We start from the raw sequence: 14,491 nt of genomic DNA, 5'->3' as shown, positions 1-14,491 counted from the left end.
TTCTTCACAAACATAATCCTAATGGTTCTTCAAAATAACATTGTCAGATGCGCAGATCTAAGATTTTTACATTTAAGGTGATAAAAACGAAGCTTTCAACTCTAAGTGGTAAAGACCCAAGTCTCCTGATTCTAAAAGGTTCTCACATAATGATTCTGTCCTCCCCAGAAAAAGAGGCTGATGAGCTTTCCCTTGGGGACAGCAAGGTCATGGCAGGAGCAATGCAGTCTCAAGAGAGTAGCCTGGCCCATGGAGAAGGCAACACTGTGTACAATAACATAAGACCCTTTCACTTGTGACTGCAGCCCCTACCTCAAATGTTGCCCTTGGATTCAAGGGCATCTAGTACAATGCTTGCATTTCTCATCTAACTTGGATTAGGCCCCAAAATAGACTATGTGGCTAGAAAGTACAAAATATGAAGCCAGACCAATTTTCAGGCTGTATGAGGTGCAAGGTCCATTGCATAGAGGATAGAGACTTCTTTATTCAAAAGTATCCTTCCCTATAAAAATTTTTTTCCTTGCCTATAAAATTAACAACACAGTAAACAACAGATTTTGGTGAGGATGCTGAGAAAGGGGAATCCTCTTACACTGTTGGTGGGAATGCAAACTGGTGCAGCTCTGGAAAACAGTATGGAGGTTCCACAAAAACTTAAAAATAGAACTACCCTGTGACTTAGCAATTGCACTACTAGGTATTTTCCTCGAAGGATCCAAAAATACAGATTCAAAGGGGTACATGCACCCCAATGTTTATAGCAGCATTATCAACAATAGCCAAACTATGGGAAGAGCCCAAATGCCCCACTGACTGATGAACTGATAAAGAAGATATTGGGGGGGGGGGGGGGGGTGGTGCGCACACTGGAATATTACTCAGCCATCAAAAAGAACGAATTCTTGGTATTTGCAACAACAACATTGGTAGAGCTACAGCATATTATGCTAAGTGAAATGAAATAGATCACTCAGAAAGACAAATACCATATGATTTCACTCATATATGGAATTTAAGAAACAAAACATTAACATATGGGAAGGGGGAAAATGAGGGAAATAAACCATAAGAGACTCAATTACAGAGAACATACTGAGGGTTGATGGAGGGAGGCGGGTGGGGTTAGCTAAATGGGTGATGGGTACTAAAGAAGGCACTTGTTATGATGAGCTCTGGGTTTTATATGTAAGTAACGAATCACTAAATTCTACCCCTGAAACCAATATTACACTATATGTTAACTAACTTGACTTTAAATACAAATTTGAAACAAAACAAAACAAAACAAAACAAAACAAAACAAAACTATCCTTGCCTAGAGTAAGCAGCAAACATAAGAAAGGCTCAGACAGACTTCCCTGAGGTGAGGGTTGACCTTTTCAGCTTCAAAAAGGAGCCCATGCACTGCTGCTACTTGGCTCCCATTCCTCTGTCTTCACCCCTATTATAATTCATCACACCATAGCAGAGAGACTTCTATGTTTGCCTCTTCAAAGACAGTGAATGATCCCATTCATCTATGTGTCTCAAAACCTAGAACAGACACACAGAAAGGGCTTAGCAAAAGTTTGTTATATGAAAGTTTGGGCAGATAATCGAAACAACTGGGCTTCTTTTCACATATGTCAAAGGCATACACTAATCATACATTCAACTCTCCATTGTGGGGACTGAGCTGACAAGAGACTCAAAAAGGGTGGGCACGAATGCATTTCTGGAAGCCAACACAAACCCTTCAGAACTGGGCCACAGTAGACACTTGAGAGCAGTTCCTGAGGTCTCCTAGAACAGCTGTACAGTCAATATTGGCACTGAATAAAACCACCTGAGCGAAGAAATGCCAAGTCCATTTGTTAATGTTAGTTCCAAGCTAAAGCTATTTCTGCAAAAACAACAAAATGGCTTTCAGGTGCCATCACCTCTTTCCCCTCACACAAATTTCTCCTCACACAAATTCACTCCATTAACCCAGTTAGGATCAGAGGGGAAAATATTGATTCTACATCTCAAGAAAGGTTCAGAGGTTCTTTTCACAGCACAGGGAAATCAGAGACTGAACTGCACTCCTAAATGCTCAGAGGCTGCTACAGTCCAAGTTTCTTAGAAGATTATCCTGTTTACTGTAATGTGTCCCATCCCTTGCCCTCTATCCCACCCTGTGATGCCATATCTTTACCACAGCTCTTATGTAATAATCTTCACATACCTGTCCCCCCAACAAGACTAAGAGCTCATGGATAGTAAAGATTGGGTTCCAGTAATTTTCTATGTCTCCAATACTAGGTCTTCTAATAGAATAGTATGAATGGTTCCCAAAAATTATTGATGTTATTCATTATATTAAAAAAAAAAAAAAAAAAGAAAAAAACCTACTACAGGGTGCCTTAACAGACACTCTGTCTCTCCAGTACTCAATGTTGTTCCTAATTCTTGCTGTCTTCAGTCTCTGAAAACTGGCATTTTCTGCTCCTAGTTGTGTGGTATAGCCTAAGACCATAGTTGAATAGGCTTTCTACTCTGGTGGAGTCACCAGAGTGGTTTCTTTGGAGTCAGTGAAAAACCAAAACCAAACAACCAAGAATAGAGGTACAATTCATAATTCACACTCCTAGGGATAACCTAAGAAGTAACGGTATTAAGCAGAAACAAACTGCTCTCGGCTGCTCCTACAAGCCAAACCTTATGTGTAGTACTAGTTACTCCCAGAGCTACTGATAAAAGCCTGTGTGTGGTGATTGCCACTTCTTGATGGAGCTCATGAATTGAGTTTTTTATTTAAAAAAAATTTTTAATGTTTATTTATTTTGAAAGAAAGAGCGAGTACTAGCAAGGGAGGTGCAGAGAGAGAGGTGAGAGAGAATCCCAAGCAGGCTCCGCACTGTCAGCACAGAGCTCCATGCTGGGCTCAGTCTCATGAACCATGAGATCAGGACCTGAAAAAAAAATCAAGAGTCGGACACTTAAATGACTGAGCCACCTTGTGCCCCCATTTGTTTTTCTTGAACTTGAGATTCCCTACAGTGCACTTCCCAACCTGTCTCCAGGTTGCAAAGTCATTTTTTCTCACAACATGTGAGTATCCTAAATATCTCCTTACAGTTCAGATCCAAGAAATCACAGCCTAGAGACACGGAGAGTTCTTTCTCCTAAGTTCCTAATTTCTCTTCTCAAGGGGATACCCACTGCCCATTAGGAAATGGACCTTTGGTCCAAAGAGGTTAGTCATTGTTACAATACAACATGACAATCCCAGACAGAACTACACTTGGACACTAGCATGATGGAGCAAAGTGCTTTGGAGGCACAGAGGGAATACGATCAGCTCTTAGGAATTTGTTGGGGGGAGTTTTGTTCCAGAAAGCCTAGCTACCCTAACCTAGTGATCTTTCTTTTCCCAAAACCAATGGTCTGAAGCTGAACACTCAATTATTAAATGCTGTAGGCTGTTCTTTAGTTATTACCCAACAGACTATAAGTACCTCTAGGTCAGAAACTGTCCTTTTCTAATATTTCTTCACCCATGGTGCCAGGCATAAGAGACGCTCATGTAGGTGTGGGGGAAATATATACATAGATAACTCATCGGGATGTCTCTCCACCTTGGAAGAAATGATGCTTTCTCGGTAGGAAGCAAAGATTTGGTTCTGGCTGCACGCTCAAGGTGAGAGAAGGCTATCAACCTAAGGCAGTATCTTGATATACAACCCTACCCATTTACCTAGAATAAGTACAGTTTTCTTAGTCTTGATTTTCTAAAATATTCTAGGGAAGGAGAGAAGGCTAACAAAGGGATAAGATGACACCTTCCAGGTCCTAACCCTTACAAGTGCCAATAAAGATAAAGGACTCCTCATAACTAGGCCTCAGTTGGTCACTGGATTCCACTCGCCAGTCTTAATGCTGCTTCAGTAACAGTGTAGCTGACTACAAATGGCCCTGCCATACCCAGGGGCCCTACACTCACCTCCCCAAAGCTGTTTTCTCTGTAGTAGTTTATAAACCAATGGCCAGGGCCCCTCAGGGGTAGTACTGCTGTTTGGAACCCCAGAACCACTGTAGTGAAAGGTAGCCAGAGACTTACTGCTCTAGGCCTTATTGGCTCTGAGAGTACAGCTTGCTTGTGTTCCTTTGCAAACTTTCTCTGATAACAAGCTTTGTTACCCCTCATTCATGACAGAAGGGGTACAGGAGTATGTATATGCATACATATGTCTGTGTATGTGCACGTGTAGATGTTGAGGGTGGAGAATTAAATGACAGCTATTCTTGGGCAAGTACAAACTCCTCTAAACCTCTGCAGAAGACTAAATCGCTCTTGCAGAGAAATCATATTAGATGATTTACAGTTCCCACATCAATGATCAAACAGTACTATTTATATAAGCCTTGTTATGGTGGTGTCCTGGGCCACTTGGCCCTGAGATGCCTGCCTTGTAGCATGGCCAACATCCTCTAAAAGCAACTCTTTTCTAACCTGGTCACATAGCAATTTGGACAGTAAGAGACTAGCTGATGCCAAAGAACTGGCAGAATGGCAGAAACTCAATCACACAGATAGAAAATGGGTCAGTACGTTATGGCCCTCAAAACCTGCACTCAAATGACAAAACCAGTGAACTTCTGTTCTCAGTTAAGAGCTACTTCCTGGAGGCCATGAGAGAGAACACTAAGACATAGGCTCCCAATTTGCCTTGACTGCTGTCTCTCCCATAGGGCAAGAATCTCTTAACCCTCCTCATGCCAACTGCTCAACATACATTCAGATTGAAGTAAAGCATTAAGGTTCTTAAGTGTTGCCTGGCTCAACATTCAACACTCAATCCTGCTGAAAGATTGGTTTTCTAAGGACAGCTATACTATATATGTATACTAATATACAGAGTAGTAAGTTGTATTCTCTGTGATTGAATGTTAAATCTGTAAGAGATCTCCATTATTTCAAAGTTCATTAATAATTGGTTTTTTTAATACTGCTTTCTTGGTAATGGAAGACAATGTCTCAAAGAGTTGTGCAAGAAAAGCCTTCATACCTTAGATGTGAGGTCCCGATGAAAAATGCCTTTGAAATGAAGGTAGCTGAGGCCCACTGCTATGTCATAAGCCAGTTTCACCCTCACAGTCCAGGGCAAATGCAGGTTACTGTCTAGTAATTGTTCCAGGTTTCCAGAGTTGATATACTGCAAAATAGAATGGAAAACCCAGCCACCATTTGTCAGGAATGTTTAGGCTGGTGTTGAAACCGTTAGAGAATAAACACCTAGAAGATAGAGACTCTAGGTTTTTAATTTTTTTTTTTCTTAAGTTACTGAGGGTTTATTCTGCATCCCGGCACTACGGTAGATGCTACACACAAAGACCCTTTTCTTTGAAGAGATCACAATCTATTCAGGGGTACAAACTATATCATGTGGTAAATGCTAAAATATAGCTTTGTGGGGCGCCTGGGTGGCGCAGTCGGTTAAGCGTCCGACTTCAGCCAGGTCACGATCTCGCGGTCCGTGAGTTCGAGCCCCGCGTCAGGCTCTGGGCTGATGGCTCCGAGCCTGGAGCCTGTTTCCGATTCTGTGTCTCCCTCTCTCTCTGCCCCTCCCCCGTTCATGCTCTGTCTCTCTCTGTCCCAAAAATAAATAAAAAACGTTGAAAAAAAAATAAAAAATAAATAAAATAAAATAAAATATAGCTTTGTACAGGTACAACAGCACTATTGAGTGGATACATTTACAAAACCAATCTGGGCATGTCAAAGGAAGCTATACAGAGGAAATAAGGAGTTAAAAAGATGACCTGGGGAATCCGGAAAGAAAGATACTACATTCAGAGGGAGCAACATATGCAAAGTTATAGGTTAAACGCATGGTGCATTCAGGAAACTAATTTACTCAATATGGCCAGAGTGCATGAATTAGTAGAAACAGGTGAGGCCAATATGTTTTGCTAAGATATATGGACTTTATCCTTCTATTGGGAACAAAATAAGCCTTTTAAGCAGAAGAGGGAAATGTTCATATTTGCTTTTTATTTTATTCTTCTTCTTCTTCTTCTTCTTCTTATTATTATTATTATTATTATTATTAATGTTTATTTTTAAGACAGAGAGAGACAGAGCCTAAGCAGGGGAGGGGCAGAGAGAGAGGGAGACACAGAATCCGAAGCTGGCTCCAGGCTCCAAGCTGTCAGCACAGAGCCTGACGTGGTGCTCAAACTCATAGACCATGACATCATGACCTGAGCCTAAGTTGGATGCTTAACTGACTGAGCCACCCAGGTTCCCCTATTTTTTTTTTATTACTTTTTAAAAAGTTTATTTATTTTGAGAGAGAGAGAGAGAGAGAGAGAGAGCGAGCATGAATGGGATAGGGGGAAGAGAGAGAGGGAAAGAGAATTCCAAGCAGGCTCTGCATGGTCAGCACAGAGCCCAGCATGGGGCTTGGTCTCACAAATGATGAGATCATGACCTGAGCCAAATGCTCAACTGAATGTGGCACCCAGGTGCCCCCATTTTCTTTTTAAAGAAAAGATTATTTAAGCAATGGTATGATCGGTGGGTTAGATGGAGAATATGGAGAAGGATAAATAGGCAATTATTACAATAATCCTGATGAAAGAAGGGTGCCTCAGTTAAGGCAATAGTGGAAGTATTGGAATAGAGCAAGATTCAAGATATATTTTTAAATGGAAGAGTCAAACAAACAAACAAAAAACTTGACTACCTGGATGGGGGGATGAGGGCAACAAAAAGCTCTAGGTTGATCCTAGGTCATTGGTCCCTGGATGCCATTATTAAATATCCACAAAATAGAAGGACAGGTTTTTAGAAGAAGCAAGGTTAAAAGATAGTGAGTTTAGCTAGGACATGTTGAGTTTAAGGGCTTGTGGGACAGCTGAGGTGAAGATGTCCTATAGAGAATCAGCTTAAAGTTTAGGAACAAAGTCTGAGCTAGAGACTAACATTTAGAAGATAGTAACATTGAGCTGAAGTAGTCATGATGCCAAGGGATGTATGAAATTGTCCAGGGGTTAACATATAAAGTGCAAATTAACAGAATTTTAAGGAATGGTAACGTTTAAAGGAGCAGGCAGAGGAAGTAGAACCAAGGAAGAATGTTACCACAGAAGCCAAAGAAGGAGAACATTCCAAGGTGGAAATGACCAAAAGTATCAATTGCCATAAATATCAAGTTAGGTGAGCATAAAAAGTGTCCACTGAACTTGCAACTAAGAAGTAATTGGCAACTATGGCCCAGCAGTTGGTTAAGACCAGAGTTAAGACCAAAGGGAACAGAGGAGTGAGTAGGAAGATACGGCTGTGGAGAAACTCTATGATGATGTACTCTTTCAATAAAGTTGGCTGTTCGTCATTTCTACATACCCATGAGGGGCTGCTTTGCATTTTTCTTTTTTTAAAGAACAAATAAACCTTTTTATAAAGAGATTCTAATAATAGAAACAATAACAATGAAACAACAATGGCAATAGTTAATATTTATTTATATAGTGTTTACTTTGTACCAAGCACTAGTCTAAGAACTTTACATTAATTATCTCATTTAATCTGCATGTAACCCTATGAGTTAAGTGTATTATTATTCTCATTTTATAAAAGGCATTTAGAGGTTAAGATCTAGGGTCCAAACCCAGACAGTCTGGCCCACAGTCAATGTTCTTTACCACTACATTACATTAGAGTTAGAAGCCACAGCATCTGAGTCAAAGAGCCTCATACAGAACAGGAGCTCAATTTTTTTTTCCAATTAGGTAATGAATTTATTCAAACCTTACATGATATATTATCTCCCTTCTCCTTCCAAGAGAGAAAGAGGGAAAATTCCTCTAAGCCTAAAATTAAGCTCTTAATATCTATTTTTTTTTGGGGGGGGTGATACTGAATTTTCAAAAGACTAGGGAACCTAATGGGTTAGCAGGCAAGAGATCTGAATTTTAGTCCAATTCGGCCTCTTAACAACTATTTACCTTTGGACAAATCAACTAATGAGGCTATCCTTCAGTTTTCCCCTGTATAAAATAGATATGATAATTCCTGATCCATATAACTCACAATGTTATTATGAGGATCTAATATAAATACATGAAGGTGCTTAGAAAAAAATTTAAGTGCCATATAATCTGAGATTTTATGATGTAGTAACATAAGCACCAAAAAGAGCCAGCTGGGGGCAGTAGGATGCAACACTTTAGATCCTTGGATGCGGTGGATCAGGTTGGCTCAGGCAGAAAGAAAGGCTAAAAATATACCTAACTTCTCAAAAGGGAAACTTGTCAGTCTGCTTAATTCGGCTTCATAACCCAACTAGGAAATCTCAAAATGAGGCATAATGACAGCATTAGAATAGCACCTTTCATCTTTTCACTCTAGTTCAATCTGTCCACAGTTCACAATTGAGGAGCCCATTTGTTAAAAAGAAAGTGAATTTGCAAACTCCAAGCAACATGGAGACAATGAAGTGGACATCTAATCACACAAATTTCTTCAGTTCTGAGAGTCAAAACAGTCTGAAAAGATGGTGGTTCACTTCTTTGATATGGTGACAATGTGACATGGAAAGCCTGACTTCAGGAGCCACTGAGGTTTCCTAATTGAGGGTCAGGCAGAAAAGACTATGATGAAAAGGCCGTATCTGCATTCTCTCTAGGCCAGGCTAAGCCAGGACCCTTGATTCTGGTTTGGAAAAACACATATTTACTCTTTGCAGCATGTCTCAGGACCTGAGAAATCCACAGAGGGTGGAGAGCAGAAGAGAAAGGTGAGACAAGGTGAGGAATCACACCATTAGTAGGCTCTGGTTTTTTCAACCAACATGGAAGAAGCACAAACCAGGACCAGAGAAGGAAATTAAAGGGAGTTTATTGTTACAGCCTGTTCCTCTTGCCTGCTTTTGGTGAATATTTTTAGGAGGGGCTGATAGGCCTCTGGGCCTTTAGAAACCATAACTTCGCAATGTCTCAATACCTTTGCATATGTAAGTAAAGGAAGTTCGAGATCTGCCAACAAGGAAGACTTCTAAGTTGCTACATACTCTGTGTGCCCATTAGTTGGAATGTTCACTTCCCCATAAGCAACTCCCAGTGCTGGCTCAGCTGGTGTCCTCTGAACAAATCCCTCTGTGCGAAGCAGAGGCAAAAACAATTGCACTAGCACATTCAGTTTCTCAACACCTGCTTTGCTTTGTTTTCTTCCAGACCACTCCCTTGACCGGCTCTACAAAACAACCTAAGGCATTGGCAGTGTATTTAAATAACCTACTAGAGAGAGTTTTACACTTTTTATTGCTATTCTTTTAAACTTTCAAGTTCAGAAAACTATAATATCAGCCAGTCAAGTGTCATAGGTACTTTGGTACCTCTTATTGATGGATCCCCAACTTTATCTACACCAAAACCTGCCTTTCCTTCTCCTGGTCTAATAAAATATTATAACAGAGTTTCTACCATTTCATTTGTGTTTGATACTTGATTTCCTTAAAGACTCTTCATAAAAGCAGTAAATAAATAAATGTGTGTTGGAGACTAACAATATTATGTATGCAGGAAATCATACCGACGTATGATTTCATACGTATCATTTTTATGATACCATAAAAAATCACCAATGGGTCAGATTAGTGGACACTCAGTTCTCCACTCAGGAATATCAATTAAAATTACTCCTACCTCATTTATTGAGCACTTCTCTGCCTCCTGTCACCCCCATATGACAGTAAGAACTTATCAGTTTACATCAGCATTATTTTCCCCAGTGATTAGAAGAGTGCACTACACATAGTAAATGTGGGTATATAAAGACGAATAACAGTTTATATATACCTTAAAGATGTCCAGTGAAAGACACAGATGTAAGTAAATAATGCCAATAACCCTTTAGTAGAGGTAAATACTTCAGGTATGAAAGTAGAAACTGACTCTCCTTGAGTTTGGAAAACTTCAGAGAGTTTGGTAACATCTGAGTTGGATCCTAAAAGATAGCTGGGAGTTGTGTAGGCTGAGAATATGGCTCTTCCCATGTATCCCTATAGGCTCTCATGGTACTAGTTCAGACACAGACAGACACATAAACATACCCACACAGAGAATATTCTGGAGCAGCAGTCGGCAATACTTAACCTCTCCTTAAGGTAACACTCACTACACCCAGGGCTCCTATTCCCAATTCTTGTTGATTTTAGTCAGCTATAGTAGGCTCACCCAATCATAACCATCAGAAGAGTAAGACAAAAGGGTTACTTTTTTTTTAACTTTGAATTATCAATCTACTGATACCTGCAACAAACAAGCTTATCTCTAAACATTGGTTCAAAGGCATATCCAGAGGCTCTGAAGAAAATATCAACTGTAAGAACTGTTACTCCTTTTAGAAAAACCTACCCAACTGGCCTAGAGCTAGGGAACTCACCCAAGGCAGATAAATATGCTGCCATCTAACTACCACAGATCATTTGCTGCCACTTAATTAGCAGGGCTGTCTTGAGGAAGATCTATCCATCTCTTTATCCATCTACCTACACAAACACTGAAAACATATTATATGAAAACACAAACCTAAGTGGGGCCAGTCTCTGCTCTTAGTTCACAGTCCAGTCTAGCCTAGTTCACAGTCCAGTTGAGATGATAATCAACTAAAAATTTTTTTTCACATAAGACAATAACCTCATATATCCTATACAGAAATATCATTTTAAGAGTAATGTAAAAACTGTGTGGGAAAGTCAGGAGCTGAAGCCAGGAGAATAGTTAGGAGGCTTCTGGAATCATCCAAGTGGGAAGAAGTAACAAAAGCCTGAATAGGACAATGACAGCAAGAATGGAAAGGAGGTTAATATCTGGAGACATCTTAGAGGTAGAAGCAACAGGGTTTGATGTTTAATCAAAAGCAGGGAGTAATTAAAAGAAATAAGGTATACAAAGTATGCCTAGCACAGGGCTCAGCTCATTCTCCCCACTTTCAAGATTTTATCTTCATAATCCATCTCTTGAGTTATTCCACTAGCTGTCTAACTAGTCTTCTTGTCCCTTTCTTGTATCTTGAACAGACTTAGCCCTCATTCCAATCCTTTCTCCATAATACACCACAAATAATCCTTCTGAAATGCCAATCTAAAACCAATCCCTGTTAAAATTATTCAGTGATGCCCTATTTCTCTTAGGATAAAACCCACAACCCTTACTTACATGGCATGTAAGTATGTACATGGCATGTAAGCATGGCATAAGAAACCTTTCACCCCTGCTTATAAAGGTCTGATCCCTGCTTACTTGCACATTTGTGCACATTGCTGTTTTTTGTTGTTGTTTTTTCTTTTTACCTGGAATACCCTTCCCTCACCCAGGCCTGGCTAAATCACTCATTGTCGAGGATTCAGTTCCATTTCATGGAAGCCCATATGTAGAATTAGTAATAAGAAAGACATTTTTTTGCAAAAGGAACACATAGATAAAGTGCAGAGATTGGTAGTTATTTCTTTTCTTTCTCCTGAATAAGGTATAGGTAGAGAGAGGGGATGAAACTAAAAAGTAAAGGGGCAGTACAATATAATGGTAAAGCCTACATACTACAGAGTTAGACTGCCTAGGATTGAATCTAACCTCTGACAAGCTGTGTAACCCTGGGTTGGTTATTCAATTTCTTTAACACTCATCTATAAAATGGGAATAAGAATAGTATCTAAAGACAACAACCAAAAAGATTAGTACCTAACCTACAGAGTTATGAAGATTCAATGAGTTGACTCTAAAATGCTTAGAACAATATCAAAGAAAGTTCTCAGTATATGTCAGTTGTTGTCTATTGCTGTTATTATTTATTATTATAAATATACACTATTTTTAGATAAGTTCTGAAACACCACGATGAAATGTCTATAGTTAATTTGTCAGACCATGGCAGTACTAAAGGTTTATAGGTAAAGGTATACTATAATATGTTATGTGTTGAATTATGTCTCCCCAAAAGATATGCTCAAGTCCTAACCTCTGGTACCTGTGAATGTGACCTTAATGGGAAATGGGGCCTTTGCAGATAGAATTGAATAAAGATGGGGTCATACTGGAGTAGAGCAGACCCTTAGCCCAATAGGATTGGTATCTTTATAAAAAGAGGAGAAGAGACACAGACACAGGGGGAATGTTATGTAATAAGGGAGGCAAAGATGTGAATGATAAGAGTGACACATCTGTAAGCCAACAGATACCACCAGAAGCTAGGAAGAGGCAAGGAAGTATCTTACCCTAGAGCTTTCAGAGAGAGAGCATGGCCCTGCCAACCCTTTGATTTTGGACTTCCAACCTTCAGAACTGTAAAACTGTAAAAGAATAATTTCTGTTGTTATAAGCCACCCACATTGTGGTGCTTTTTTATGGCAGCCCTAGGAAACTAATACATGCCCAAAACTACATTTTAGAAAGATCATGCTGACAGCAGGATAGAGGAGTAACTAGAGGAAGGTCTGGAGGGTACTGCAACAGTAGAGATGAGAGGTGACCAAATGCCTGACTTAGAGTGCTATTATTATAAGCATGAGAGGGTGAGCTAGAGTTAGAATATGCAGAGACAGAATCTAAAGGATATAGCAACCGAGTGGTAAATATGAGAACTGAAGGAAAAGAGTTAAAGACAACTCAAAGATTCCAAATTTAGGTGTTCAGAGAAGCAATGGGAAGAGATCCTATAATCGTAGGTGCCATCAGTAAGTCAGAAACAGATCAGAAATCAGTATTAGTGTCAAATCAGTATCGGCTAAATCAGTGACTTGTGAAACCTCTGTTCTTTGGATGAGCCCTCTACAGATGAGGGCCTGGGCCCCGACCTAGTTTTCACTGAAGCCCAACAATGCCATTGTGCTGGCCACTGTACGTCTTTTGGTCGGCTCCAAACACAAAGGCTAGCAGACATCCCATCCTGCTGGCTTGGTTTAAAGAAGAAAAGAAAGCTTTGTTACTGCCTTGGGTAATTTCAGGACAGGCATCCCAAGAGCGCCCTGTGGGAGGCTTATGCTCCAAAAGAGGCTCCTGTTCTCAGCTCGAAGTTCCACAGCCACTACAAGCATATATCCCTACATCTGCCAAGGTCCGAGTTTGCCACTGTTCAGATCCACCAGGGCTGCCTGACTGAAGCAGTCAGTAGTAATGAACTGACCCAAAGGGAAAGGGAACCTAAAAAGTATTTCAGAATATTTAAATGTTTCATTCTACCTTCATATATGTTTATCTACTGCCAGAATACTCCTCTTTCTTTTCATAGCTTTGTTAATTCTTATTTATCCTTCTAAACCTAGTTCGAATCTTTTATTTTGGAAAGCATTTCCTAATACCTCATCCTATACTTTGTGCCATTTATCCCTCTGTACATATTTCTACTATTGCTTATCACACTGTACTATAACCTTGATGGCAGGGACCATGTCTATCTCAACTTTGTAAGCCCAGTATGCAGTGAAGTCAAAATAAATTGTTGTATGAACAAATGAATGATTGAGTACATTGAAATAAATGGAGGCAGGTTTTAAGTTCTCTCTCATTAGAAGCCATCCCAATTCCACTGGGTGTTGTATGGAAACCAATTTAACAATAAATTTCATATATTGAAAAAAAAAAAAAGAAGAAGCCATCCCAATTCTAGTCATTAATGTAATTAAAGATAAAAAAGAAGTATGCTTTTAGAGAATTTTTCTGATAAATACCATCCAAAATAAATATTTAATAATGCCTACTATCTGGCAGACACTATGGTAGCACTGGGTATAAAGTGAAATATAAAACAGTACATTTAGCTGCTCAGATATGAAATTCTGAGGATATTTTTTATCACCCTCTTGGTAAACTCCTTAAAGTGGTCAAAATCACATGGACTTTAAAAATATAAGTAAGATATCTTTTTGGAAATTATGGAAGATATTTCTTTTATCAGCAACTGAAAGGTAAGTAGAAGAGGCCATAAAGATATCTCCCCCTCTTCTTTCATACTTCCCATAGACAGACACTTAGTATGACCCCGTTCACTGCTTAAAGAACATGTTTGTTTAACATACCTGAAATAGTACAAGTGTTTTTCTAAGATGTAAGCTACTATAAACATCAAAATGAATGTTTCCCCACAAGATTAAAAGAAGTATGATTAATCTTTCCCCACAGATTTTTAACTCTTACAACAAATATAATCAAAATCAAATATGTTTAAATAAAGTAAACATTAGAAGATAAATCTGTAGAACAAATCTTCTCAAAGGAATAAACTAAGAAATAATAAGACTATTCTCTTTACCCTGTGAAGCTCTACTAGCAATCAATAGTTTCAGACATGATTTCAGATCGGCCCAGGGCTCCTGACCACTCCATCCAGTCTGCTTTCCTATACCCAAATATTGGTTTTATGCTTAAAATGATTCTTTTCTCCAGCTTGCCACCCCAAATCTACTACAAGCCTGTACTCTGCAGATCCACATAGGAATCTTTTGACATTGACCTGATGATTGGGCTC

At 39.4% G+C, this 14,491-nt stretch overlaps 1 protein-coding gene and 1 long non-coding RNA gene across 4 annotated transcripts in view; one reads left to right on the top strand and one right to left on the bottom strand.

The window, feature by feature from the left end:
- The window catches only part of TESK2 (testis associated actin remodelling kinase 2), a 138,760-nt gene that overhangs the window by 7,517 nt on the left and 116,752 nt on the right, over positions 1 to 14,491 (bottom strand). For 2 of the 3 annotated variants that reach the window (XM_058717613.1, XM_058717615.1), the window contains one exon: positions 5,034 to 5,180. The exons of the other annotated variant lie outside the window; for it this stretch is intronic. In XM_058717613.1, the coding sequence (XP_058573596.1) occupies positions 5,034 to 5,180 (147 nt within the window). The remainder of the gene's footprint in view (positions 1 to 5,033; positions 5,181 to 14,491) is intronic. 3 annotated transcript variants of the gene reach the window in all.
- On the top strand, positions 6,108 to 9,449 carry LOC131504822 (uncharacterized). Its single transcript, XR_009258158.1, has 2 exons — positions 6,108 to 8,775; positions 9,202 to 9,449. It is a non-coding gene; the product is annotated as an uncharacterized LOC131504822 (long non-coding RNA).

The sequence above is a fragment of the Neofelis nebulosa genome, chromosome 2 (assembly GCF_028018385.1).
Source record: "Neofelis nebulosa isolate mNeoNeb1 chromosome 2, mNeoNeb1.pri, whole genome shotgun sequence".
In the NCBI taxonomy this organism is placed as follows: Eukaryota; Metazoa; Chordata; class Mammalia; order Carnivora; family Felidae; genus Neofelis; species Neofelis nebulosa.
This window is presented reverse-complemented; position numbering and strand designations above follow the sequence as displayed.